General features: G+C 60.2%; 2 protein-coding genes across 3 annotated transcripts in view; both read right to left on the bottom strand.

Annotated features, from left to right (window-relative positions):
* Positions 1-27,349, bottom strand: part of LOC308234891 (patr class I histocompatibility antigen, A-126 alpha chain-like) — a gene marked incomplete at both ends in the record, with an annotated part of 64,968 nt that overhangs the window by 3,445 nt on the left and 34,174 nt on the right. The gene's annotated exons all lie outside the window — the stretch shown is intronic.
* LOC308234878 (saoe class I histocompatibility antigen, A alpha chain-like) lies at positions 4,383-7,261 on the bottom strand. Of its 2 annotated transcripts, none has more exons than XM_080643296.1 (6): positions 6,986-7,127; positions 6,609-6,869; positions 6,000-6,275; positions 5,137-5,412; positions 4,908-5,015; positions 4,383-4,696 (listed from the first exon to the last, which is right to left on the bottom strand). In XM_080643296.1, exons 1-6 carry the CDS (start codon positions 7,056-7,058, stop codon positions 4,692-4,694), a joined length of 999 nt encoding a protein of 332 aa, XP_080499422.1. In that variant the 5' UTR covers positions 7,059-7,127; the 3' UTR covers positions 4,383-4,691. The 2 variants fall into 2 exon arrangements, with proteins under 2 accessions (XP_080499422.1, XP_080499421.1); XM_080643295.1 differs by having other exon boundaries at positions 4,411-4,696; positions 4,826-5,015; positions 6,986-7,261.

Raw genomic sequence — 27,349 nt, 5'->3', positions numbered from 1 at the left:
CCGGACGCGAGGAGGCCCCGCGGGGCGCAGGGCGACCAGGAGGCCTTCCCGGAGGGGGGGGCGCGAGGGACCAGCCCAGCAGTCACCCGCAGAGTGGCTGAGAGACGCGCAGCCTCCTTGGCGGGTCCCCGGTCGCCCGACTGTCCCTCCTGGACCTGCCAGTCCCTCCTCGGCTCCTGGGCCAAAGCCCTTCGGACTGACGGGGCCAGAGGTGCTTCCCCCCCCCCCCCCCGCCCCGGTGAGCGTCCTACGCCAGCGCTGCAGCTCCTGAGCCTCAGCAGAGCCCTCAGATGACGGGGCGGTCCTGGCAGTGATGAGCCTGAGTCAGGGTGGGGGTCGGGGTCGGGGTCGAGTTGGGGCGGGGCTGAGGCGACGGCAGGGGACCCCGGTTCCGCAGCCCCTTCCTGGGCCCCGGGCTTCCGGCGCCCACGAGGCAGCCCCGCCCCTCGACCCCGGAGTCTGCAGCGGCCGGTCCTCGGGGTGGGGGGTGCCCCCGCGGGAGGTTGGACAGCGAGGAGCGAGCGGGGTGGCTGCAGCCCGCCCTGCTCTGTCCTGTCTTTATTGGCGCTAAAGTGTGAGCACATCCAACATGCAAGTAAGTGAGACTCACATGAGATGACACACACACACACATAAACTTTTATGTATGAAGAGGTGGGGGAGGGGAGAGAGAGCAGGAGAGATAGGAGAGGTTAATTCTTACTGGGTGATATTTTTCCAGTGATTTTTCTCTCTTTTAGAGAGAGCACAAGGGAGGGAGGAGGAGAGGGAGAGAGGGAGGGAGCACCCATGTTGAGAGACACGCCCATTGGCTGCCTTGCACGCGGGGAGGAGTCTGCAACCCAGGCACCTGGGTCCTTCCTGTCCCACTGTGCGCACCAGGAGAGCGGGGTTTTCATTTGTTTATTTGCTTTAAAGACGTTTAGAGCGAGAGGACGGGAGAGGGAGAGGCAGGTGGAAACAAGGATCGGTTGCCCCCTGCAGGCCCCCTGCTGAGGATCCAGTCAGACACCAGGGCAGGTGCCCTAATAGGGAATAGAACCTGGGGCCTCCTGGGGCCTGGGCCACCCTCACCCTGAGCCACAGGGCCAGGCTGGAAAGCGGGTGTTCTGTCTCCATTACACAAGCAGCAGGCGGACAGGAAGCCTGGAGCAGAGGCCTCACTACATATTAGTGATGAGTGAATGGATGGATGGATGGCTGGATGGCTGGATGGCTGGATGGCTGGATGGCTGGATGGATGGACGAATGAATGGATGGATGGATGGATGAATGGATGGATGAATGAATGGATGGATGGATGAATGAATGGATGGATGGATGAATGAATGGATGGATGAATGACGGATGGATGGATGAATGAATGGATGGATGAATGAATGGAAGGATGGATGAATGAATGAATGGAAAGATGGATGGATGAATGAATGGATGTCTGGGTGAATGGATGGATGGATGAATGGATGGACGAATGAATGGATGGACGAATGAATGGATGGACGAATGAATGGATGTATGAATGAATGGATTCATGAATGGATGGATGAATGAATGGATGGATGGATGGATGGATGGATGAATGAATGAATGGATGGCTGAGTGAATGGATGGATGGATAAATGGATGGACGAATGAATGGATGGACGAATGAATGGATGGACGAATGAATGGATGTATGAATGAATGGATTCATGAATGGATGGATGGATGGATGGATGAATGGATGGCTGGGTGAATGGATGGCTGGGTGAATGGATGGCTGGATGAATGGATGGCTGGATGAATAGATGGATGGATGGGTGGATGAGTGAATGGATGGATGGATAAATGAATGGATGAATGAATGGATGGAAGGATGGATGGATGAATGAATGAATTAATGTATGTATGTATGTATGTATAAATGAATGAATGGATTAATGAATGGATGGATGGGTGGATGGATGGATGGATGTATGCTGGGACCAGGTTCCTTACAGCTAAAACCTGACACAGGAAGGAAGGTTGACTCTGTGCATGGAGAGTCAGGGACGTCTGTGAAGGGAGCAACTTACCCCCCAATCAAATCTCCACCAGCCGCTGTGGGATTATTGGTAATTTGGCATTTTACCAGATGGTCCTGAGGAGCAGCTGAACAATGGGCAGGAAAAGGTGACTGTGTTCCTTGTGGATGGGTCTGAGTTCCGACTCACAGCTGTTCTCTGGGGTGAACAGAAACCCACGGCTGCGGCACATCCCTCCCCCTCCATTCATTGTACAGTCACACCCCATTCCAACGTGGGCACCGTCCTCAGGGCTCCCCTGCCCCCAACTTCAGGCTGACACCAGGATGGTGCAGGCTGAGCATCTCCACTGGGTCAGGAAGCTGGTCTCTCCCCTGATGGAAACACCACGGTTCTTCCTACGGGGGCCCCAGGGATGGTAAGCCTGGAGACTGTCCCCTGTGAGTTGTGCTAACCCTGCTCAGAGTCCTGGGAGTCCCTAATGTCCACACGACGCCACAGGAGACCATGATGTGCTTCCTTAGCCACACAGAGTCCTGCTCTTTGGTGACTCACTGTATAACCACTAGCTCTCCCCCTCCTCCGCATTCTCTTCCCCTTTCTTCTCCTTCTTCCTCCTCTTCCTCCACTTCAGCATCTGCTTCTTTTTTGAGGTTTTACCCTGGAAAGAATTATTCTTGACATGCAGAAAGGATTTAGGGAAAGTAATAATTAGGACAGAGAGAGAGATACCCTCAGAATCTAAAATTGAGAAAGAACCAGAACAAATAGGAAATTGGGTGAAATTACAAAGATAAAATTCTAATCATAGATGAAGGATCACATGCCCAGAGAAACGTGGACAAATCCTATGTATACAGCGAAGTTGCACAGGGTGAGGGCTGGGATCAACAACACTCACAGAACATTCCAGTCCTCAGCGGACCCTCTTCAGTTTTATTTGGTCACACACTGGCCCCATCCGACTCACCCCTCCCTAGATTTCTATCCTACAGATGAGTCCCGTCAGCTTTTGAGGGAAGGGATGTCATAGGGGCCTCCTCTCTGCACCTGCTCTCTCTCCACATCATGTCCATCCTCGTCCCACTGGCTCTTGTGGTTGTAGCGTATCCACTCTCAGGGCTACAGGGTTCTGTCCTATGAACACACCACACTCCTCCGCTACTGCTCACGTGCATTTGTCTTATACGCAGATTTTGCAAACTGTGCCGCTATGAGTAAGTTCTCCATATGTTCTGGCACACATATGTATGAGTGTCTTTGGGGATATAACCAGGAGTGGAATTGCCGGGGCATTGGGTGTGGTGAGTCCTGCCAAATGCTGGAGGTGGGGAGTGCTGCCGGAGCATTTTCACAGTATTTGAAACAACTTACTCCCCAACCTGGAACATAGGAGAGAAACAGTGAGTCCAAATTCCTGCTAACAATTGACTTTGTCTGACTCTTTCATTTTTGCTCTCCTGGGAGGTGGGCACCAATATCACATGGTGGCTGAACTTGAGTTTCCCCTCTGACTAAAACTGTTGGGTTATTTTCATCAATGTGTGGACCATGTAACCATCCTCAACAGGAGGATGGGCTGGACTCTTGTTCATGAGTGAGTGGGACTCTAGTAAGGTGCCAGCGTCCTTAACTACTGGGACATGTTTGCTATTAATGGATCTGTGGGCAGAGACTGTGGGATGAGAGAAATATCTGGTCTTTGCATCTGACTCCTGGCACTGAGCTCCTAACACCCTGGGCACCTCCTGAGTGACAAGTGTCTTTGGGATGCTGATGAGATGGCTCTTAGCTGAGGGGCCTGGAGAGCATCAGGTTGGGGGCTGGTCCCCAGAAAGACCAAGCTGATCAGAGGGTGGGAACGTTCAGGCCCTAGAAGGAGGCAGAGCAGGAGGAGCCTGAAAAGCCATCTCTCCACACCACAGTCCTGTGTGCGGGGACCCTGGGCCTGCGGGACACGGACGGGGAACATGTACCCTGTTGCTGTCAGACGGGGACACCCAGAGAATGAGACCATAACTCATACATGAAAGCACTAACAGGCATAATATCTACAAAATCAAAGAAACAACAAACACTCAGAAAGCTGACCCGTCCCAGGAAGCCCTCGCTGTCCGGGGTCCTGAATATGCGCTGCATTAGGACACGTGACAAGGCCGCAGTGCTGTCTGAGTTCCACTGACCACAGGTCCTGGTGGGACAAGGTTCTACTGAGGGACAAGGTCAGAGGAGCAGAGAGGTGACCCAGCCGAGGAGTGACCACGTCAAAGCCCACGATGCAATGAGCACGCCCTGGGCACAGGCCCCGACCACACTCGGTCCTCACCACCTCCCCTGTACACACCTGGGACAGCTCAGCACAGCAAACACATGAGCTCTGGAAAGTTCTTGGTGTTTATATTTATTTCCCTCAAAATGTAGCATCTTCTCCTTTAATTTACCCACCCACCCTTCATGGCAAGAAATGAACAAAGTCACCCCCAGAACCTCATTTCAATGAGGAAGGAACAGCTTGCAGCTCAGAGCATGAGGGAGGTAAGACAGCGATAGTGAGGGCCCAGTCCGCCTCTGCTGGACCAGAAAGTGTGGGGAGCAGGGCGGGGCCAGCCCCCCCATCAGAGGTTCTTGAGTCAGGAAGTGGGAGTGTGAACACATCTTCCATCACTCAGTCCCCACAGGGCAGCCGCCTCACGCTGCGGACAATCATGAGCAGATTCAGGTCATTGGCTGTAATTGGTGACATTCTCAAAGTTCACTTCATGCTCACAGTGTCCCACAGACTCCCCACCACCCAAGATTCCACTCCCACGGCAGGGTCTCACCTTTAGAAGCCAAGAGAGACACATCAGAGGCCTGGGCGCTGTCACTGCCTAGAGTGCACACTCAGACCCCACCCCTGCCCACCTGAGCGCCTCCTCCTCCACATCACAGCTCCAGCCACAGCTCCCAGCAGAACCAGGCCCCCAGCGATGCCCAGGATGATGAAGATGACGAAGGTGTGAGAAGGCGGCTCTGGGGGGAGAAGGGAAGGCAGGATGAGGGCCCTGACCCCAGGCCTCAGCCCCGACCCCACCGAGGTCCCCCAGGGCCCTCCTGCCCTGAGAAGAGGCTCTGTGCCCACGGCCCTCCTCACCCCATCTCAGGGCCAGGGGCTCGGGCAGCCCCTCGTGCTGCACATGGCACGTGTATCTCTGCTCCTCTCCGGGGGGCACCCCCACGGCCGCCCACTTCTGGAAGGTGCCGTCCCCCGCAGGCCTGGTCTCCACCAGCTCCATGTCCTGGGTCTGGTCCTCCCCGTCACGCTGCCAGCTCAGGCTGATGTCCGCAGGATAGAAGCCCAGCGCCCAGCACCTCAGGGTGACCTCACGGGCAGACACGGGGTGGTGGGTCACGTGTGTCTTTGGGGGGTCTGAGGGGAGGGGAGAAAATGCAGGACCTTTGCATCCGCCCTGGGACACTCCAGCAGCGCCCATGTGACCATCCTGAGAGTGGACAGACACCTGGGTGGGGGAGGGAGCACACAGCCCCCACACCAGCCTGGGCAGAGGCACCTGGAAGGCCCTCCTAGTCTTTAGAAAGTTCTAGAATCAAAGAGACACAGCCCAGGGCAGGAGGCAGGTCTGAGGGGAGAAAAGGGATTTGTGGTCCTGACCTGGGTGGAGGCCACGTGATTCAGAAAAGCTGGGGTCAGGCCTCAGATACAGGGGTGTGGGCAGCGCACAAGGCCTGAGAGAGAAGGTCCCCGTGGGTCCCAGAGCCCCTGCAGGGCCCATGGGAACCGCTGATGGGTTATTTCAGGGGGTCTCCCTGGACCCCAGGAGAGCCTGCACCCCTAACTGTCCCTGAGAGAAGGGGGAGTCCCTCTGGTACCTGACCTGGACATCCAGGGGACTCCCTCCCTGACCCAAGGAGGGGTGTGTGACACTGACCCCCTGTCCTGTCTCCTTGTAGGACCCCAGCCCCGGGGAGAGGGGGCGGCCCCAGGGCCACTGGTACCTGCGCGCTGCAGGGTCTCCTTCCCTTTTTCCAGGTACATGCGCAGTGACTCCACACACTCGCCCTCCAAGCAGCTCTTCTTTCTCTCTGCCTCACCCTCCGCCTCCCACTTGCGCTTTGTGATCTGAGCCGCTGTGTCGGCCGCGGTCCAGGAGGTCAGGTCCTCGTTCAGGGCGATGTAGTCGGTGCCGTCGTAGGCGTCCTGACTGTACCCGCGGAGGAGGCGCCCGTCGGGTCCCATGTCGCAGCCAACCTTGACTTGGATGGTGTGAGACCCTGACCCCGCCCCGAGGTCAGTCCCACCCCATGGTCATCCCCGCCGCGAGGTCAGTCCCGCCCCGAGGTTAGCCCCGCCGCGAGGTCAGCCCCGCCGCGAGGTCAGCCCCGCCGCGAGGTCAGCCCCGCCCCGAGGTCAGCCCCGCCCCGCCAGCCCCGCGGGGCCTGAATCAAAACTGAAAGTGAAATCGGGTCAAAGTCCCCGCGGGCTCCTCCCGGGTGGGGGCCGGGCGGGTCCCCCAGCCCCGGGGTGACTCTGGAACCCGGATCCTCGGGGCGACCCCGGCCCGTCCGTGGGGAGGGGGGTCGTGACGGGCCCGGCGCGCGGCTCACCGTCCTCGCTCTGGTTGTAGTAGCCGCGCAGGGTCTGCAGAAACACTCGGAAAGTCTGTGCGGTTTCCTTCATTTTCTGCGTGTAACGGTCCCAATACCCCGGGTCCTCAGGCTCCACCCACGGCTCCATCCTCGGAATCCCCTTGTCGCTGTCGAACCCCACGAACTGCGTGTCGTCCACGTAGCCGACAGAGAGGAAGCGGGGCTCCCCGCGGCCGGGCCGGGACCAGGCGGTGAGGAAATACCTCAGGGAGTGGGGGCCTGGGGGGCGGACGGAGGGCAGAGCCGGGGCTGGACACGCGCCTTCCCGGCCCCGCGCCCCCGCCGGTTCCCCTCGCTCCTCCCCGCACAGCCGCCCCCTCAGACCCCGCACTCACCGGCCCAGCTGGGGGTCAGGACCAGCGCCCCCGAGAGCAGCAGGAGGAGGGTGGGGGGCCTCAGGACCTGCATCCTCTGTGTCCGGGGACCATCTGAGTCCCGGGGGCTCCTGGAGATGTTATAACCTGGGAGCAGACACCCAATGGGAGTGAGCAGTGAGGCTGCGTCATGCGTCATGAGTATCCAGGAAGGAGGACTCAGCATGGATGTGAGATGGAGAAGGGAACCCCAGGGAGAAGGGGATCCCCAACACTGAGCCGCCCTGCTCCAGACTCCTCCCTGGGCTGAGACCTGAGCGCCAGGCCTGGGCCTGGGACTGGGCCTGCCCCTCCTCCTGCAGGGGGAGCGCTCTGCCCACTTCTCCCTAAAGGAGCCTCAGGCTGGTGCTCTGAGCTCCACTTTGCCCTGAACGTGCGAGGCGGCCCTCACAGCTCTGGAAGCTTCTATGAGTGAACAGCAAGGGTCCCTCAGGCACAGCCCACAGGGGCCATGGGCGGCTCAGTGAGTGACGTCAGTCAGAGGCACGGTCTTCCTGCCCCTAGAGACCCTGACACCATAACCGAGTACAAGCAGGGAGAGTCCAATATTTTAAAAAATTGTAGAACCCAGGCCGGTTTGCCTCGGTGGGTAGTGTCAGCCTGCGGACTGAGGGGTCCCGATGCCAGGCAAGGGCACATGCCCCGGTTGTGGGCTTGATCCCCAGTAGGGGGGCATTTAGGAGGCAGCGATCAATGATTCTCATCATTAATGTTTCTATCACTCCCTCTCCCTTCCTTTATGAAATCAATAAAAATCTTTAAAAAATCCCAGAGTCAGCGAACGCCCTTTCCCTCAGGAGCAGTGGGTGCAGCTTATGAAACTCTGTGCAGGCCCCACGGGAAGAGGCCAGTGAGCCCCATAACCCTCAGCTCCTGCACCTCCAGATCTGCTCCCCTCTCCCCTCCCCACTCGCTGGCTCAGGGCATCGGGACCCGGACATTGAGTTCTCAGGACCCCGTTCCCTCATCTGTGACTCGGGATGGTGACAGGACCATGGGGAGGAGCCAAGCGCAGGGGGTGGGAGCTCTGGCCTCTGGCCTCTGACCTCACAGCTCCGACCTGGTGTCAGGGTCCCTCAGGAGTGAGCTTGGTGCCGCCTGGGGATGTAGCTTCCCACTCTGCGCCTCTGCCTCCTCCTGGGAGAGAGGAACGGGGACGTGAATGCGGAACAGAGGTCAGGGGGGTGCACACCATGTGCTCTCCATGCTCACTGTGCTCACACGGCTGGGACATGTGAGCTCTCACCCAGAGTTCACAGGAGGAGCAGCAGCCACGGGGATGAGAGACGGGACTGGGTTCCTTGTTGGGTTGATGTGGCGACCTGGGATGAGAGGATAGAACATTCAAATGTCAAATGGGAAGGACAGAGCCGGCACGTTGCGCCCATCAAACCGCTTCTGAGCCCTGCCCAGTGGACATAGTCCCTCTAGGGATTTCTCTCCCTTTGTTGCCTCATGTACACAAAGCAACGTTCACACTCACACTCCAGGGAACACACAGAGAAGAGCCCCAAACTCCCAGGCAGACGGAGACAAGGGTTTCAGGAAGGAGCACACATGGTCCTCATATCATAACTAGAGGCCCGGTGTATGAAATTCGTGCACGGGGGTAACGGGGTGAGGTGGGGAGGGGGCTCAGCCTAGCCTGCACCCTCTCTTATCTGGGACCCCTTGGGAGACATCCCTCTCACAATCCGGGACTTCTGGCTCCTAACCACTCACCTGCCTGCCTGCCTGATCACCCCTAACTTCTCTGCCTGCCTGCTTGATACTCCTAACTGCTCTCCAGCCTGCCTGCCTGACTGCCCCAAAACACCTCTGCCTGCCTGCCTGATCACCCCAAACTACCTCTGCCTGCCGGCCTGATTGCCCCCAGCTGCTCTCACATGCCGGCCTGGTCACCCCCAACTGCCCTCCCCTGATGGCCTGATTGCCCCTAAATGCCCTCCCCTGCTGGACTGGTCAAGCCTAACTGCTCTACATTGCTGGCCTGATCTCCCTAACCGCCTCTACCTTGGCCCCCGCCACCATGGCTTTGTCCAGAAGAACATCTGGAAGGTGTCTGGTCTAATTACCATCTTACCTCTTTATTAGTATAGATGCCATTACACCACAGACTAAGATTCTCAGTAAGTATCTCTGGGTGTGTGTGCGTGTGCGTGTGTGTGTGTGTGTGTGTGTGTGTGTGTGAACAGATCTTACTTTATGCCAGAATTTTGAAGTTATAACCCAATGTCTGCTCATAAATTTCATCCATTGTCCAATTGCATACACACCTAAGCCTACACCTCCCTCAGGCTGAGGAAGGAGCAGACCCCACGCACGTGGCTGAGCAGCTCACTGGCCCCGTCCCCCCAGGCTTGGCTCAGATCCCAAAGGGAACCCCAGGCTCGGGTCCCTCACTATCGGGACTCTAGGACACAGAGAGGTGCAGGAAGGCCAGCATTGGTGGGAACCCCACCCTGGGACACTCCCCAGCACAGTCCTCCCTCACCCCCAGCTCAGCAGAGCCAGCAGAAGCAGCTCAGGTACAGGTGGGGCAGCGCTTGTCCTCCCCATGGGACGACCACCCCAGTTCCATGTCCTCTCCTGGGACCACCCTCCTCTCCTGATTTCTGCCCTGAGGTAAGAGACAGGGTCTGGCCTTTTCCCCTGGCTCCTAGCCCTGAGCTCCTGAAACCCTGGGCTTCTCCTGAGTGACAGGTGCCTGTGGGACGCTGATGAGGTGGCTCTTGGCTGAGGATCTGGAGGCCTCAGGGTGGGGGCTGGTCCCCAGAAAGACCAAGCTGATCACAGGCTGGAACTCTCAGCCTCAGGGCCCAACCAGGGGGGACAGGAGCTAGAGTTCAAGTTCCATCACCAATGGCCCATGATCCAGTCAATGGTGTCCACCTAGTGAAGCTTTTATAGAAAGCCCTTAACCATGGGGCTCAGAGAGCTGCTGCAGCAGTGGCCACACCCACATGCTGGAGGGGATGGGGGTGGGGGACACATGCCAACTCCCCGTGACAGAGGCCCCTGCACTGGGCACCTTCCCCACCTCGCCCCGTCCCCTCACCGGGCTGCTCACTGGGTCCCTGTGATAAACGGTGAGAGTGAGCCCGCCCTTCCCTGAGGGCCATGCGTTCATGCAGCAGATCATGACCTTGGTGGGAGCCCTCACTGTGTGGTCGCACCGGTCAGCGGGGCAGGTCCCATGGGGATGGGAGCCTGAGCCCTGGGTGAGGACGGAGGGGGGTCCTGTGGGACAGAGCCCTGCCCTGGGGGCGATGCTCCCTCCAGGGGGTCCCGTGGGAACGGAGCTGAATGGGAGGAACACAGATGGGGGCGGAGAAGCAGAGACCTGGGTGCGCGGAGGGACACCCCTCCCATCGCACAGACTCTCAGTGAGAGGCGCCCCCTCCCGCCTGTCACTCATCCGTCACTGGTTCCCCAGTCCAACCTGAGCGCCCGCCCCGCACTCAGAAGGTCCAGCCCCAGCTCTTGGCCCCCAGAACTGGAAACGGCCCTTCTTCCCACCCCTCAGCCCAGCCCCTGCTCGCTCTTCCCACACGAGGAGAATCCACGCGTGCAGAGTCTGGTGGGAGGCAGGGACCACTTCCCTCCATACAAGAGGGAACCCCACGTCCCCCCAACATTCCTGCATCTGCACCCGAATTGAGGCTCCCCCCTTAGGCAACTACATGCCAGGCTCTGACTCAGAGGAGGTGACCTGGAGGGGCTGGGCTGGTGGAGAGCACTGGGCAGCGGGGGAGTGGCAGGAACAGTGTCTGTAGCTGTCAGCTTGAACCTGTGGTCTAAACACGTGACCCCACGTTCCTGAGTGATGTGGGCTTGATAGAGTTCAGGTGCATGTAGTTGAGTCGGATCGAAACCCATGAGAATGTTGAACCTCTTGACCACGCCCTTCCTTTGCCCCGTGGCATCGGCTGTGAAATAAAGACAAGGCTTGTAATCCTTGGCGCTGTCCCTGGCTCTCCATCAGCGAGGACAGCGTCCCACCGAGACCCAGCTTTCTTCTCCTGTCTGTCTTTTCTCCATCCTTCACCGCCCCCTCTCAGGCTCACCCTTGGCCGTGCTGGCGCGGCACACCCCTGGGGGGAGTGGGCAGTGGCCCCTCTGCCCACAGCAGGCAGGGGTCCCTGTGGGCCCGACCTGGGCTGGGCTGGGCTCCGCCTGGCTGTGTGGCCTCAGCCTGACCTGTGGCTCCCCAATCCTGTCAGAGCTCATGGCGTTCGCACGGCTGTGTGGGAGGCTGGAGAAGTGGGGTCTATGGTCCCCAACAGGGAGCACAGCTGTGCCTTCCTGGGAGCCGGTTAGAGACACGCTGACCCGGACCCGCTCCCCGAGTTCCCCCCTGACACCAACCCGGGTCAGAGACAACACAGGCCACTCCCAGCCTCACATCCATCATTGACCAGAGGGGCCCCTCATTCCTTTCTGAGGAAAAACCCACAAAACCTTTCACTGTGGGTGTGAGGCCCGTTCCAGCGGGAGCTCTGTCGCTGACCTCCGCGGCTCCCCATCTGGCTGAGCCCCAGCACCCCTGGTGGGCTCCTCACACCCCCAGCCCCTCCCAGGCCCCGTCTCAGGGAACTGGGCACCAGACCAGGGTCTCCAGCCCCGCAGGGGAGGTGCGTGCGGCCCCGGGGCGTCCTGCTCGGGTTCCTGCTGCTCAACCTGTGACCCCAGACCCGCGGCCTCGGCACCAGCCTCGCTGGGGACCCCGACGCCCCCCTCGGCCCGGATCCCGGAGACTCAGCGAGTGACCAGGGCCTCCTGCGCCCCGGAAAGCGGGGACTCGGGACGCGGGGACAGGACTGCAGAGGGGGCGCGGGTGCGGGTGGGATGGGGCGCTCACACGGGGTCCTGGTGGGTCCCTCCCCCTGGTCTCCTGCAGCCTCGCTCCCTGGGGGCCGCGTCCCTGTTTAAGGCCCGAGATGGCCTTTCTGTGTGTCGCCGCCCAAGGCTTTTTCTCCAGCGACACCCCTTCGTCCTCCAGCTCCTGTCCACCTGCCAGTCCCCCGGCTCCTTGTTCCCAGCAGACAGCTCCCCCCAACATCTCTTACAACCAACCTCTGTGATGTCCCCCCCCCCCATATATGATGCTCCCTGGGCTCCCCATCTCAGCTGAGGGCAACTCTATCCTCCTCCTTCCATCCAATCACATTTCTGATGACGGTGCCCGCTCTCTCCCAGACCCCAAATGGACCCAGAGGAGTGCTGTCAAGTCCTCCTCAGAAGGTTCCAGAATCCCACCCGGCCCACTATTCCCACAGCTCACCCCGCGGAGGGATCTCCTGCCTGCACCCCGCAGGTCCTCCCGCTCCCCCGCTGCTGCCTCCCTCGCCCCCAGGTCTGTCCCCAACACAACAGCCACAGCAACCCTTTCAAGGGGGCGTCACCCCACGTCCCTCTCCTGCTCCAAACTGTCCTGGGACCCCACCTCCCTCAGCACAGCCCCCGCCCTCCCAACCCCCTCCCGCCATGTGGTCCCCCAGGCTCTGTCTCAGCTCCATCTCTCTCTGCTGCACCCACACCCGCCTCCTGGCTCTTCCCAGAGACCAGACCCCTCCTGCCCCGGGGCATGCGCACTGCAGGTTCCCCCTGGGCAGACCTCCCTCCAGAGGGCCTCCTGAGCCATGACCTTCCAATCTCTCCTCAAGGTCACCTCCAAGGGAGCCCAACACCAACCACCCCATCAAACAGCCGCCTGCCCTGTCCCACAGCCCACACCTGGGTCCCCTTCCAGTGGTGGCCCCATAACCCTTCCCTCTCTTACCCTCACCCCTCCCTGTTCCCTGGCTCTTACACACTCTGTGCCCCACACACCTGCCCATGGGCCAGCGGGTCTCCCATTCCCCCTCAGTGAGGCCCCAGAGGCAACCCCAGCGCTCACACCTGTCACTCAACCAGCCCCGGCTCCTGCAGGGGGAGCCCCTCTCTGTGCTGGACACAGTGTCCTCATGGCTGTGGTCCCAGCTCAGCTGTCCTGGGGGAGCTGCAGCTCCGGGTGCCTCCCGGGGACATCACTGCACCTGCCCTTCCCACAGCGCTGCGTCCCTAAACCTGCAGCTGCCTCCCCTCCCCACATCCTGGGGGCCACCGGAGGCTGGAGAGAGGGCAGCGGGCAGAGCACAATCCCAGCAGGACCTGATCTCAGAGGAGGAATGGGGGACCCTCCTCTGTGCTAACTCCACAACCTGGTTCCCCGAGAGTTCAGGGCAAGAACATGAGGCTGGGGAAGGAGGCAAGAGCAGCAGGAACCGGAAATCCATCTCTCCTCACCGCGGGCTCCTGTGTGCAGGGACCTGGGCCTGTGGGACAATGACGGGGAACATGTACCCTGAGTCAGACAGGGACACCCAGAGAATGAGACCAACATTCACACACAGAATAACCTGTATAATAGCCACAAAAGCAAAGAAATAACAAACACCTGAAGGTGGGGGCTGAGGGCAGGACCCAGGCTGACTTGAGGGCCCCCCAAAGCACTCGCTGTCCAGGGTCCTGGAGATGCGCTGCATTAGGACAGGGGACCAGGCCTGGGGGTGTGAGGCCCTGTGAGCACAGGTCCTGGTGGGACAGGGCTCCCCTGGGGGACAAGGTCAGAGGAGCAACAACATGACTCAGCCGAGGAGAGACCACGTCACACCCAGGATGCAACGGGCACCGAGTGGGCACAGGCCCCACCACACCCGCTGCTCACAGCCTCTCCTGCCCCTCCAGAAACAGGCTCCCCAGGCAGATTCTGGAAGCTTCTCAGGTTGCCTCCCTACATTTTAGGAATCTTCTCCTCCATTTAACCCATCAACCCTTCAGGGCAAGAATTTGGAAAAAAAACTAATTCACATGCAGATTCTTATTCTCAACAGGGAATCAAGACATTAAAACTCAGTGCCACAGGAAGTGAGGACCCTGATGGAGGTGGCCTCACCCCAACTCTGCCAGAGCAGGAGAGTCCCCCGGAGGGGAGCACAGGAGGGAGGGGGCGTGGGGACCAGCGCCAGCATCGTGCTGCGAGGAGACACACTCAGATGCCAGCTGCAGACACAGCAGTCAGGGATTCGGAAGGTCCCCAAGGGGAGGCCTGAGTCAGTGTTTGATCACTGGTCTGCACACTGCATTGTGCTCACCCCAATCAAGTCCCCTTCTGACACCATTTGTCCCCGCTGCACCCTCTTCTTCCTCCCGTCTCCCTCCTCTCTAGCGATCACCACACCGTTGTCTGTGTCCATGAGGTTTTGGTTCTGTCTGGTGGTCTTTGCTTAATCCCTTCACCTTTCCACCCACCTCCACCCCCTCCAAGCCTCCCGTCAGCTGTTATTCTGTTCTCTTTTTTAAAAAAATATATTTTATTGATTTTTTTTTTACAGAGAGGAAGGGAGAAGGATAGAGAGTTAGAAACATCAATCAGCTGCCTCCTGTACGCCCCCCACTGGGGTTGTGCCTGCAACCAAGGTACATGCCCTTGACCGGAATGGAACCGGGACCCTTCAGTCCGAAGGCCGAAGCTCTATCCACTGAGCCACATCGGTCAGGGCTGTCAGTCTGTTCTCAATCTATGGGCTTGTTCCTATTTTGTTTCTTGGTGTATTTTGTTCACTGGGTTCCCCTATGGTTGAAACCACAGGGTGCTTGTCTTTCTCTGACTGGGTTAGGTCACTTAGCATAGTGCTCCCAGACCCACCCATGCTGTTGCAAAGGGTAAGAGTTCCTTCTTTTCTATGACCGAGTAGTATTCCATCATGTAAATGCACCACAGCTTTTTTATCCACTCATGTGCTCTAAAAATAGTAATAATAGCAGTTAGCATTGATTGAGAAATTCAGTTTCACTTTCCAAACATAAATTACGGAATTATGCAACGGAGGGCGTCTGGCTGAACCATAGTTTGTGTACAAACGCTTGAGGGAGACACAGTCATCAGGCATTTGGGAGGCACCTCCTTTGTGGTTGTGGTCAATGCTCACCCGGGGACAGTGTCCATTGATGCTGAGGAGAGGAGAAGGAGTGGGGACAGAGAGAGGAAATACCAACGTGAGAAAGAAAGGTCCATTGGTTGCCTCCTGCACAACCCGCCCAGGGCCAGAGATGCAGCCTGAACCGAGGTACGTGCCCTGGACCACACTGAACCTTGGACCCTGCGTTCCCAGGCTGACACTCTACCCACTGTCACAGCGGCTGGGGCTGCAGTTACTGGTTCCCGCCCATCCTTCACCCATGGGGCTGTGGGCCTTGGGTACTCTGGAAGCCCCTGAGGGGGACACCCCCCCACCTCCCTCAGTGATGGGCAAGCTGGAGCCCCCATGAGGGGCGTGGAGCACAGCTTTAACAGCCAGCCGTGAAGGCAAGGCTGGCCCTCAGCCCAGGCCTCCAGCAAACCCACCAAGCCCTGCATGAGGCTGGCACACTCCCCCTCCTGCCACCCCCCCATCTGGGTCACCAGCTCCTGTCTGTCCCACCCCTGACACCAGTCCGAATGGGCTGGGAGAGGCTGGCAGTGGTGCGAGCTCTGCGTGGCGCTCTCTCTCTCTCTCTCTCTCTCTCTCTCTCTCTCTCTCTCTCACACTGAAGCACACACACTCTCACACACACTCACACACACACACACTCTCACACACACTCACACACACACACACTCACACACACACACTCACACACACTCACACAAACACTCACACACACACACTCACACACACACACACTCACACACACACACACTCACACTCACACACACACTCTCACACACACACTCACACACACACACACACACACACACTCACACACACACACACTCACACACACTCTCACACACACACTCACACACACACTCACACACACACACACTCACACACACACTCACACACACACTCACACACACACTCACACACACACTCACACACACACACTCACACACACACACACACTCACACACACACACTCACACACACACTCACACACACACTCACACACACACTCACACACACACACACACACACACTCACACACACACACTCACACACACTCACACACACTCACACACACTCACACACACACACTCACACACACACACACTCACACACACACTCACACACACACTCACACACACACTCACACACACACACTCACACACACACACACTCACACACACACACACACTCACACACACACACTCTCACACACACACTCACACACACACTCACACACACACACTCACACACACACACACTCACACACACTCTCACACACACACTCACACACACACTCACACACACACACACTCACACACACTCACACACACACTCACACACACACTCACACACACACTCACACACACACACACACACTCACACACACACACTCACACACACACACTCACACACACTCACACACACACTCACACACACACACTCACACACACTCACACACACACTCACACACACACACTCACACACACACACTCACACACACACACACACTCACACACACACACTCACACACACACACACTCACACACACACACACACACTCACACACACACACACTCACACACACACACACACTCACACTCACACACACACTCACACACACACTCACACACACACACACACTCACACTCACACACACACACACTCACACGCACACACACACACACTCACACACACTCTCGTGCACAGTCAGGGAGTACTCGCTCCCCCTCTCCTAACCCCCAGCCATTGTGTTCCCATTCCACTCACCAGGCTGGCAGGGGAGGGGCAGGCTAGGGGCCGTCCTCTGCGCCACCCTTCACGCAGCCCCATGGGACTCACAGGCCCCCCGGGGTGCTGGGACCCCTCCTGCCACCACCTCCCGGTGCTCCCACGTGTCCAAAAGCGCCTTCCTGTCTCCTTTGTCCGTCCCTGCCCCTGCGGCTGGGGTGGGCCAGGCTGTGGGGCCTGCTCCTGTGACAGCTGAGGAACCTGGGCCGCATCCAGGGAGTGACTTTCTGAGTTTTCCATGTGACCCAGAGGGTTCTTTTTGTCCTATTTGCTCCCACCCCCCTGTGCTGCCGGGGGTCATGTGACAAATTCTGTCTCCTTTTCCTGGCCTTGCGCCTCACCTCTCTTCTCACCTCTGGTCCCCTCCCCAGTCTGACAGCCCATGGCTCCCAGAGGCAGCAGCTTGTAGAGGTGGGTGGGGCTCTCCCCATGGACCCTTGGAATCTGACGTGGAGGCCCAACCCCCACCCTGTAGCCCCCACCAGCCTGTGGGAAGGGGTCCCTCCAAAACCTGTTTGTGGAGGGGGAGGTGCCTGGTCCGACTGTGATCCTGGCCCTCCTCTTTCTGGCCCGAGTGGGAGTGAGTGTGTGTGTGTGAGTGTGAGTGTGAGTGTGGGGGGGGGGTGGAGGCAAGGGTATGAGGGAGAGTTGACCCCCAGCTACAGCACAAGCACCTTAGTCGCACCTCCCCTGCCCCTCATCCTGGCCTTGACTCTATCCCAGGGTCACCCCAAAGCACCATATCCCAGTCACTTGGTGGGCTCCAGGTGCACAGGGGGAGGGCTCCAGGTGCACAAAGGGTGGGCTCCAGGGGCACAGGGGGTGGGCTCCAGGGGCACAGAGGGTGGGCTCCAGGGGCCACAGAGGGTGGGCTCCAGGGGCACAGAGGGTGGGCTCCAGGGGCACAGGGGGTGGGCTCCAGGGGCACAGAGGGTGGGCTCCAGGGGCACAGAGGGTGGGCTCCAGGGGCACAGAGGGTGAACTCCAGGGGCACAGAGGGAGGGCTCCAGGGGCACAGAGGGTGAACTCCAGGGGCACAGAGGGTGGGCTCCAGGGGCACAGAAGGTGGGCTCCAGGGGCCACAGAGGGAGGGCTCCAGGGGCCACAGAGGGTGGGCTCCAGGGGCCCCAGAGGGTGGGCTCCAGGGGCACAGAGGGTGGGCTCCAGGGGCACAGAGGGTGGGCTCCAGGGTCCCCAGAGGGTGGGTTCCAGGGGCACAGAGGGTGGGATCCAGGGGCACAGAGGGTGGGTTCCAGGGGCACAGAGGGTGGGCTCCAGGGGCACAGAGGGTGGGCTCCAGGGGCCACAGAGGGTGGAGTGTCCTGGGGTTCCAGGCCGCCCCCAAGGAAGCAGGAGGCTCCAGGTCCTCCCCCTCCAGGCCACAGCGGGGCAGCTCCTGGGACTGGTGTCCCTCCCTCCCCAGCCTTTTCTCTGGGCACATCCTGCCGGCCCCTCCAGGCCTTGTCCTCAGGCAGGCCTGCCCCGTCCTTCCTCCTTAGCCTGCAGCGCTGGGCTGGGTGGCAGAACCCCTTGTTTCAGGGACCCCAGGAGGTGCCCCCGGCTCCAGGGGACTGTGTGGTGGGCGGGGGGGGGGGGGGGAAGGAGGGTTGAGGGGCAGGGGGCGGGCATTCCTCACCAAGAGAGCCAAAGACAGGGCTGAGCCTCACCCCAGGGGCTGCCCCAGGGCCCATCCACCCTGCCTCCCGGTGGCCTCTGCTCTGCCCCCCCTCCCGCCCGCCCCCAGCCCTGCTCTGAGCTGCAGGGTTCCCACCCCACCTGGGCAGCCAGGAGGGAGCAGGAATGGAGAGTCACCCACGCAGAGAGGACTGGAGGCCTCTGGCCACCCCTGTCCCCGTGGGACAGGCCAGCTGCGGTGTCCACGTGGAGGGCCCACACCTGCCCTTCCCTGGCTGAGCGCCCCCGCCCCCCCCAGCCTGTGAGGGAGCCGCACGTCCACGCCTGTGAGGGGAGGAGCCACGGGGAAAGGAGCACATGAGGACGATGTCAGTGACACTGATGAGAGTGAGCTGAACGCCTTTGTTTTTTTGTTTTTTTCAAGTTTTTATTTAAAAGTTACTGTAATGGGATCCACGCCAAGAGGAGGGGGTGCAGGGTAGGGAACATGCAGGGGACCCAGGAACACGACGACATGGCCAGGGCCACAGCTTCTGTCTTGGGGGAGAGGGATAGAAAGGCCAGGGCTGGAGCTGGGGGGGGGGGAGAGGAAAGGGGGAGACCCTGCAGCTGCTCCTCCACCCCCAGGCAGCACCTCTAGCCCCTGGATCCCCCGTGTACCCTGGCCTCCCCAAGTTCCATTTCTTGTCCTGCCTCTGGCCCACGTGGCTCCTTTTGCTCCCCTTGACTGGTTTTCCCTGACAGAGTCTGAGGAGGAGTATGCTTAGGGCCTGACCCCACAGCCCCGCCTCATGGAGGTACACACCTTTGCCTTCCCTGCTTCTGCCCCTTCTCACACCTCACCTTTCCCCCTCTCTGCGACAGAATCCTGATTCCCCTCCTTTCTGTCGTCCCTCCCCCTGGAAAGAAAAGCACCAATGCCCCAGGGAGGGGCAGCAGACGGGAGGGGGGACTGGAAGGAGAGCAGAAGGACCCTCCAGGGAGGAGGCTCACAGATCCCTGGAGGGCGGGGCAGGGGGTGCAGAGAGGAGAGGGGTGAAGGAAGTGGCCACTCCTGTCCTCCGCCATCCCTGCCCACTGTCCAGGGGGCTTGAACCCAACCGAGGGGACGGGTGTGTGGGGTGAGGTCTGATAGGGCGCGGAGGAGCGGGAGAAAGGAATGGGTAAACCTAGGGAGTTCCCCTGAGGAAAACTCTCTTCCTCCTTCCCCTCAGGAGGCTCCTGGGGGCGGGGGGGGGGGGGGGAGCAGTGAGTTGATGGGAAGAGAGGAGGGGGAACGGATGCCAGGGGACTTTCCTCCATTCTCCGCTCTCCCCTCACCAACTGGGAGCTCACCCAGGCTGGGGGGCAGTGGCTGAGAGCTCACAGGCGCCCCCTCCGCCCAGAGAGGGAGCCCACAGCTGGGGGAGGGGCTGCCCCTGATGCCGCTGCCGCCGCCGCCAGCGGACAGCCCTCAGCGGCGCCCGTGCTGCGGGGCTCACGGCCTTGGTGCGGGCCCCGCTGTGCGCCGCCCTGGGGTCCCCAACGTAAGCCGAGCTCAGCATCCTGGCACATACGTGACATGGCACCTTCTCTTCACGCCGCACCGCGTGCGCCCTCCGTCGATCCTCCGTCGCACAAGCTGCCCCCCGTGTGTCACCCTGGAAGGGCCGTTGTGCTGAGGGCGCTTGTCCGACGTGACTGTGGAGGGGCCGGGCCGGGAGGAGCTGTCGCCGCAGCGGGAGCAGCTGCGGGGCTTGTGCGCGGCGCCGTCCTGTGAGCGCACGTGGCAGCTCGGGCGGTGCTGGCGCTTGGAGCGCTGCTGGACCCGGGGCCCCGGTGGGGCTTCTGGGCGCAGTGCGACGGCCGCTGGCGGGGCGGCTGCTCACGTCGCGGGGCCCTGCCCCGCATCTCCCAGGCCTGCTTCTTGCGGACGCGCTTTCCCAGGCGCTCGCGGTCCCTCCGCCGCCGGCCGCACCGCCTCTCCCCGCCTCCGCCGGCGCCGCGCAGGTGGGGCCCGCTCAGGAGGCTGGGGCGCCGGAGTGGGCGTCTCCGCAGCTCCCGGAGGGACCGGCCGGCCTCGCTCCCGGGCGGATGGCCCCGCGCCCCGGAGGCTGTCGCCGATCCTGGACTCCGGGGCGCACAGGGCGCGGAGGGCGGGCCCGGGCTCTTGGTCTTCTTCCCCCACGCACAGGCCGCCGAGGCCGCGGCGACCGTCCAGGTTGGGGATACGACGGCGGGGGCTGCGGCTGCGGCGATGGTGGCGGCAGAAACAGGGGCGCAGCCTCGGCAGCGGTCGCACACACCGGTGGGGCCGGCGGAGGGGGTGCGGGCGGCGGCTTCAGAGCCGCTGTGTCCCCCGTGGAAGCGGGGCCCGCGCTGGAGGCGCTGCAGCAACGGCAGAGGCGGCGGCGGACTCCTGGGCGACAGGAGGGAGGGGAGGAGGGCGCTGGGGGGCCAGGACGCAGCAGTGAAGGTGGGGGCGGGAGGGAGGGGAGGAGGGCGCTGGGGGGCCACGGACGCAGCAGTGAAGGTGGGGGCGGGAGGGAGGGGAGGAGGGCGCTGGGGGCCACGGACGCAGCAGTGAAGGTGGGGGTGGGGGGGAGGGGAGGAGGGCGCTGGGGGGCCACGGACGCAGCAGTGAAGGTGGGGGCGGGAGGGAGGGGAGGAGGGCGCTGGGGGCCACGGACGCAGCAGTGAAGGTGGGGGCGGGGGGAGGGGAGGAGGGCGCTGGGGGGCCACGGACGCAGCAGTGAAGGTGCGGGCGGGAGGCCCCGCGGGGCCAGGGACGGGGGCGGGGGCCCAGGCGGCAGCAGCGGCGGTTGGAGCGGAGCTGAACCCTTTGTAACAGAACAAACAAACAAATGAGATGCGGCTCAGGACCTCCTGTCACCACGTGGCTTTGCGGGGCCCCGCGTGTGTCCCTGGGCCTGGGGGTGGGCGGTGAGTGGCTGGGGGGGCAGCCCCCACCCTCAGGAAGGAAAAGGGCTCCAGGGAGGCCTCAGCCCTGGGACACGTGGGGGCGGGGCCTCCCGGCCTGAGGGAGTCAGCTGCCCCCCCAAACCCCACCCAGGACCCGCTGAGGGCGGGAGAGAACGTCCTCTAAGCTTCCGGAGAAACACCACAAAACAGGAGGGGGAGCTCTTTCCAGAAAGAGAAACATTGAAAACCTCTGAAACCACGGCGTCACCCCTCCCTGCAGTCGGAACCATTGGGTCTGAGGGTGATTCCGAGGCCCGTTACCCCAATCTCACTGCCAGGACCCCAGCTGGTCAGTGCTGGGACTTCCACCTGCAGGCGCCGCCTTTCCTGTGTCTCTGTGCTCAGGGGCTCAGAGCTCCCTGCAGCGTGTGCTCTTTGGGGTCTAGTGTCCCCCTAACCCCTGTCCTCAGCAGGTCAGGCGGACAGTCCCAATTCCAGGTAAAAGCCTTCTTTCTAGGCTTCTAACCGGTTGACCACGTCTTGCTTTTCAGGAAGCAAATCCATCCACCGGCTTTAAAAACACTCAAGTAAGAAAGTCCCCGTTCACCCCACATGGCCTCACACCGTGGGCAGCTGGGATGATCCGTGGCCTTTTCTAAGGATCCGGGTCCGAGGAGAACTTACAGTTTACAGACTTATGGACGGGGAGCCCTCCCACGCTCAGCCAACACCACAATGACCTGCCCTCCCTCCCCCGAAGGTTATAGTCTCGCGTTTCACTAGAACCTCAAAGGCCTGGGCCACACTCAGGGCTTTTCCCTGTTATTGTGACGACGTTTCTTCCCCGAATAACATTTTAAAAACCACCACTGGGGGGAGAGCAGAGTGAATAAAGCGCTAAAATAGAGTTTAGGAAGCGTCAGAGGGACGGGAAAGTCCCCATATTGTCCTGCAAAGGCCCTTCCTTTGGAGAAGAGGAGCCCCCAGGAGCCCCGGTTCCCTCTGAGGGTCCCCTCCCCTCCCGGCACCCCCTCTCCATCCCCTTGGGGGAAGCACCCCCCAAAACTGCGATGTAGGAACACTTTCTCCTCCACCCTCTTTCTGCTGTAATTATTATTGTTATTATGTTATTGCTGTTGTTGTCAGTCCTCACCTGAGGCTATTTTCCCATAGATTTTTAGAGAGAGTGAAGAGAGAGGGAGAGACAGACATCCATGTGAGGGAAACACTCCCATTGGCTGCCTCCTGCAGGAGCCCTGGCCAGGGCCTGGGCTGGGAGGAGCCTGCAACTGAGGTCAGTGCCTTTGACCGGATTCAAACCCGGGCCCCTTCGATCAGCAGGCCGACGCTCAGCCCACTGAGCAACCCAACAAGGGCCAAGATATCACCTTTGTTTGTTTGTTTATTTATTTATTTATTTATTTATTTATTTATTCATTTAAATTTTCCATCTGACTTTATTTCCAATACACGTTCTTTTCTTAAAACCCAGTTCACTGTCTGTGCGGATGACAGACATCGGATTAGGAACCCAATGGTACAGCCCAGACTGCATCTGCCGGGCGATGGGTTAGGTGTTGGTGGCACACATCAGGGGCACCCATGGCCCAGTGACCATGAGGCCACGACCAGGAACCACAGAGCTGGGACTCGGCCACAGCCGCGACCTGGGCCCCCGGCTGAGCGCAGTGTGGGACCTGGGTGCCCCCTCCTGAGGCGCCACAGGAGATCCGCTCAGGAGTCCCGCCCTCAGGGGAGCTCAGCAGAGCCCCTTGAGCTGCCACATGACCGGCAAGCACGGGAGTTAGGACGTGGGCACAGCCTCGCCCCAAAGCTGCCATTCCTCCTTCTAGAAGGCAGCGGGAAGGGGAGGGATGCCATGAATGGGCAACTGGCGTGGCTGGTGGGGGCGCAGAGGAGGCTGGGAGGGCGGTGGCAGGGGGCGGGAGGGGGGGGCAGGCGGCGGGACCTTCACACCCTGGCTGGCTGCTACATGCTGGCAGCAAGGTGGCCTCTGACGTGTCACCTCGGGGGAGTCGCAGATGAATGGAAAAGGCCCGGACTCACACACGAAGATGCCTGAGCAGCCAGCCCTTCCCAACTGCTCGCCCAGGCTCCCCACACAGGGCGCCCCACTTCTCCTTCCCACGTCTGGCCGGCCCAGCAGCTCTGGGGCCATTTCCAAACCCGCCTTCCCTCCCTCGTTGGTCTTTGCTGGGCACCCGGGTCCCCAGAGCGCCCTCCTGGGTGCCACCTGCCGCCTTCTCCCGCTCTCCCGGCTCCTGCTGCGTCCTGGCTGGCTCCCCCGGGGGCACACCCTTTCCAGATCCTTCTGGCTCCCTGCAGGACAGTGGGCACCTGGGGACGGAACGCTTGCTGTGCGGAGGCCCTTTCTGGAATGTTCTCTAACCTCCCAGGGCCATCAGAGGAGACGCACATCCGGGGAGCATCCGTGTCCGGGCAGGACGGGGGCCTCAGCCACCACAGCGTAAGCAGAGCGTTTATGTCCAGGAAGAAACCCACGCATCTGAGCCCGGTGTGTGCCGATGTTAGAATTCCTGAGGGGTCAGGACCCGGCCTGAGGTCCCTCCAAGGTCCGTGTGCGCTCCAGAGGGGACAGCAGCTGTCACACGGTCACCAAGTCCTGGCTGAGGGGCCACCATCACAGAACCCGTCCCCGTTCCAGACACAGTGACCTCATGGCTGTGGCCCCTGCACAGCTGTCCTGGGGCGGCTGCAGCTCAGGGTGCCTCCCGGGGCCGTCACCCCACCTGCACGTCCACAGCGCTGCTCCCCCAAACCTACAGCAGCCTCTCCCCCCACATCCGGGTCCCACTGGGGTCAGCACTAGAGGGAAGGACGGAGAGAGGGCGGCGGGCAGAGCACAGTCCCAGCAGGAACTGAGCTCAGAGGAGGAACCCGCTCCTGCTAAGTCCTCGGAGAGCTCAGGGACAGACGGAGAGCAGTGAGGCCCAGGAGGAGGGAGAACAGGGGACTGAACACCCATCTCCACACGAGGGGCTCCTGTGCCGGGGACCCCGGGCCTGTGGGACAGTGACAGGCAAATGCCTGCTGCTGCTGTCAGAGGGGGACACCCAGAGAAGGCGACCAGAACTCCCAGCCAAGAACAGGAACAGGCCTCACACCCACCAAACAAAGAAACAAACACCCAGGACAGGAGGGCGGAGGGCGGGCCCAGGCCTGAGCCCAGGCTGACCTCCCCAGGAAGGCCTCGCTGTCCAGGGTCCTGGAGAGGCGCTGCATTAGGACACGTGACAAGGCCTGGGGATGGGAGTCCCTGTGACCACAGGTCCTGGTGGGACAGGGTTCCACTGAGGGACAAGGTCAGAGGAGCAGAAAGGTGACCCGGCCGAGGAGTGACCACGTCAAAGCCCACGATGCACTGAGCATGCTCCATCCTCACAGCCTCTCTTGTCTCCAGCTGTGACTGGCTCAGCAACAAAAACTCATGGGCTCCATGAAGGTTCAAGGTGCTTCCATTAATTTCCTCTCAGACTTTCAGCCATCCTTCAATGAACCCATCAACGCTTCATGGCAAGGAATGAACAGAGTCACATCCAGAATCTCATTTCAATACGTGAGCAGGAAGTTGCAGCTCAGAGACCCAGGGAGGAAAGAAAGGGATGAGGAGGGCCCAGCCCTACCTCTGCTGGACAGGAAAGTGTGGGGAGCAAGGCCAGGCCAGCCCCCCATCAGAGGTTCTTGAGTCAGGAAGTGGGAGCGTGGACACCTCTTCCATCACTCAGTCCCCACAGGGCAGCCGCCTCACGCTGTGGAGGACAATCATCATGAGCAGATTCAGGGCAGTGGCTGTAACTGGTGACATTCTCAAACCCACTTCATGCTCACAGTGTCCCACAGACTCCCCACCACCCAGGCCTCCCTCTGCCCACCCCTCCCCACGGCAGGTCTCACCTTTAGAAGCTGAGAGAGACACATCACAGCCCTGCGGACACACCAGAATGGGGTCAGAGTCACAGAGCAGAAGGCTAAGGAGAAACTATGGGGGTGGGGTCCCCCATGGCTCCCCTCTGCACTGTCTCAGGGTCTCAGGGGTCACCCCTCCATACTCACTGGCAGCCTGAGCGTAGCTCCCTCCTTATCCACCTGCTGGAAGAAAACATCCCGTGAGAGACCAGGGGGGAGGCAGGGCCATGAGGTCCTAAAGGAAGCCCTAGTCCTGGGCCCAGAGAAGTTTCCAGAACCCTGCGTATACACCCAGGGCAGGACCAGGAAACCTGAGGGAAGTGCATGTGTGGGACTGGATCCACCGCCCTCCTGGAGGTCTGTGCTCAGCAGGGACCTGCCCTCTGACCTGGGGCTGCTGGGAACGGGGTCCCCAACACCAGCATCATCAGGTGGTAAGTGGGTCCCTCATTTTCCCACGGGTCTCACTAAGGAGTAAGTGTGAGCACAGAGCCCCACACTGGCCATCACACGCGTGAATGGTGCTTCCCGTGAATGAGGCGGGACACACGTCTACCTGGGCTTGAACCCCCAGTGGGACAGACACTCAGACCCCACCCCTGCCCACCTGAGCGCCGCCTCCCCCACATCACAGCTCCAGCCACAGCTCCCAGCAGAACCACGCCCCCAGTGATGCCCATGATGATGATGAAGATGAAGGTGTGAGAAGGCGGCTCTGGGGGGAGAAGGGAAGGCAGGGTGAGGGCCCTGACCCCAGGCCTCAGCCCCGACCCCACTGAGTCCCCCAAGACTCCGCTGCCCTGAGAAGAGGCTCTGTGCCCACGGCCCTCCTCACCCCATCTCAGGGTCAGGGGCTCGGGCAGCCCCTCGTGCTGCACATGGCACGTGTATCTCTGCTCCTCTCCGGGGGGCACCCCCACGGCCGCCCACTTCTGGAAGGTGCCGTCCCCCGCATGCCTGGTCTCCACCAGCTACATGTCCTGGGTCTGGTCCTCCCCGTCACGCTGCCAGCTCAGGCTGATGTCTGCAGGGTAGAAGCCCAGCGCCCAGCACCTCAGGGTGACCTCATGGGCAGACACGGGGTGGTGGGTCACGTGTGCCATTGGAGGTTCTGAGCAGAGGGGAGAAAATGCAGGACCTTTGCATCCGCCATGGGACATACAGAAAGGGCACAAGGAAATGAATGTTCCTCCCAACCCCCCTCCTCTTTTTAAAAAAATTGAATCAAATGCTATGATCATGGCGCTGGAGTAAGTGCTCCCCCATTCTCTAATCATGTAAACGTACATAGTTTTTATTTTTCTTTTTTATTTATTTATTTTTAAATATATTTTATTGTTTTTTTCCAGAGAGCAAGGGAGAGGGATAGAGAGTTAGAAACACCGATGAGAGAGAAACATCCATCAGCTGCCTCCTGCACACTCCCTACTGTGGATGTGCCCGCCACCAAGGTACATGCCCTTGGCAGGAATCACACCTGGGACCCTTGAGTCTGCAGGCCGACGCTCTATCCACTGAGCCAAACCGGTCGGGGCTAGTTTTTATTTGTCAATTACAGTTCAAGATTATATTGGTTTCCGGTGTACATCATAGTGGTTAGACCTTTGTATAATTCATCAAGTGACCCCCCGAGAAGTCCAGTCCCCACCTGGCACCACCCGTAGTAATTAACCATCTTATTGACTATTTCCCCTCGGCATGGAATCATATTTTAGTTACAAAACTGTGACCCTCCATGTCGTAGTGAATAAATTATGGACCGTATCATTTGTGGTGACCATGTAAAGCTACCTGCATGGGGAGTATTGATTATTGATTTCCACAGTGTCAGTGCTTAGTATTAAACTCTTCTTCCAATGGAATTCTTGCCTTGTGATCCATGCTTAATGGAGACCACTCTGTCTCCCGCTAGAACGAGAGTTTTTCATCTGGAGAGCGGTCTCCTTTTCCCTCAGAGTCCACATGGAAGGCTCCCGAGAATGCCCGAAGGATGACGCATGGGGAAAAGGGTCCCTGAGGCCACCAAGCCAGACTAGGGCAGAGAGGAGGAACAGAGTCCCCCTCGGTATTTTCTCAGGCT

This window comes from Plecotus auritus, assembly GCF_963455305.1.
Source record: "Plecotus auritus genome assembly, chromosome: 10".
Taxonomy (NCBI): domain Eukaryota; kingdom Metazoa; phylum Chordata; class Mammalia; order Chiroptera; family Vespertilionidae; genus Plecotus; species Plecotus auritus.
This window is presented reverse-complemented; position numbering and strand designations above follow the sequence as displayed.

Coding starts and splice junctions, on each gene's coding strand:
- LOC308234878 (XM_080643295.1), bottom strand. CDS start 7,190: ATGCTGAGTCCTCCTTCCTGGATACTCATGACGCATGACGCAGCCTCA. Junction 5,413..5,999: donor GGAGACCCTGCAGCGCGCAG/GTACCAGTGGCC, acceptor CCCTCCCCTCAG/ACCCCCCAAAGACACACGTG. Junction 5,016..5,136: donor GCCCCTGGCCCTGAGATGGG/GTGAGGAGGGCC, acceptor TTCTCCCCCCAG/AGCCGCCTTCTCACACCTTC.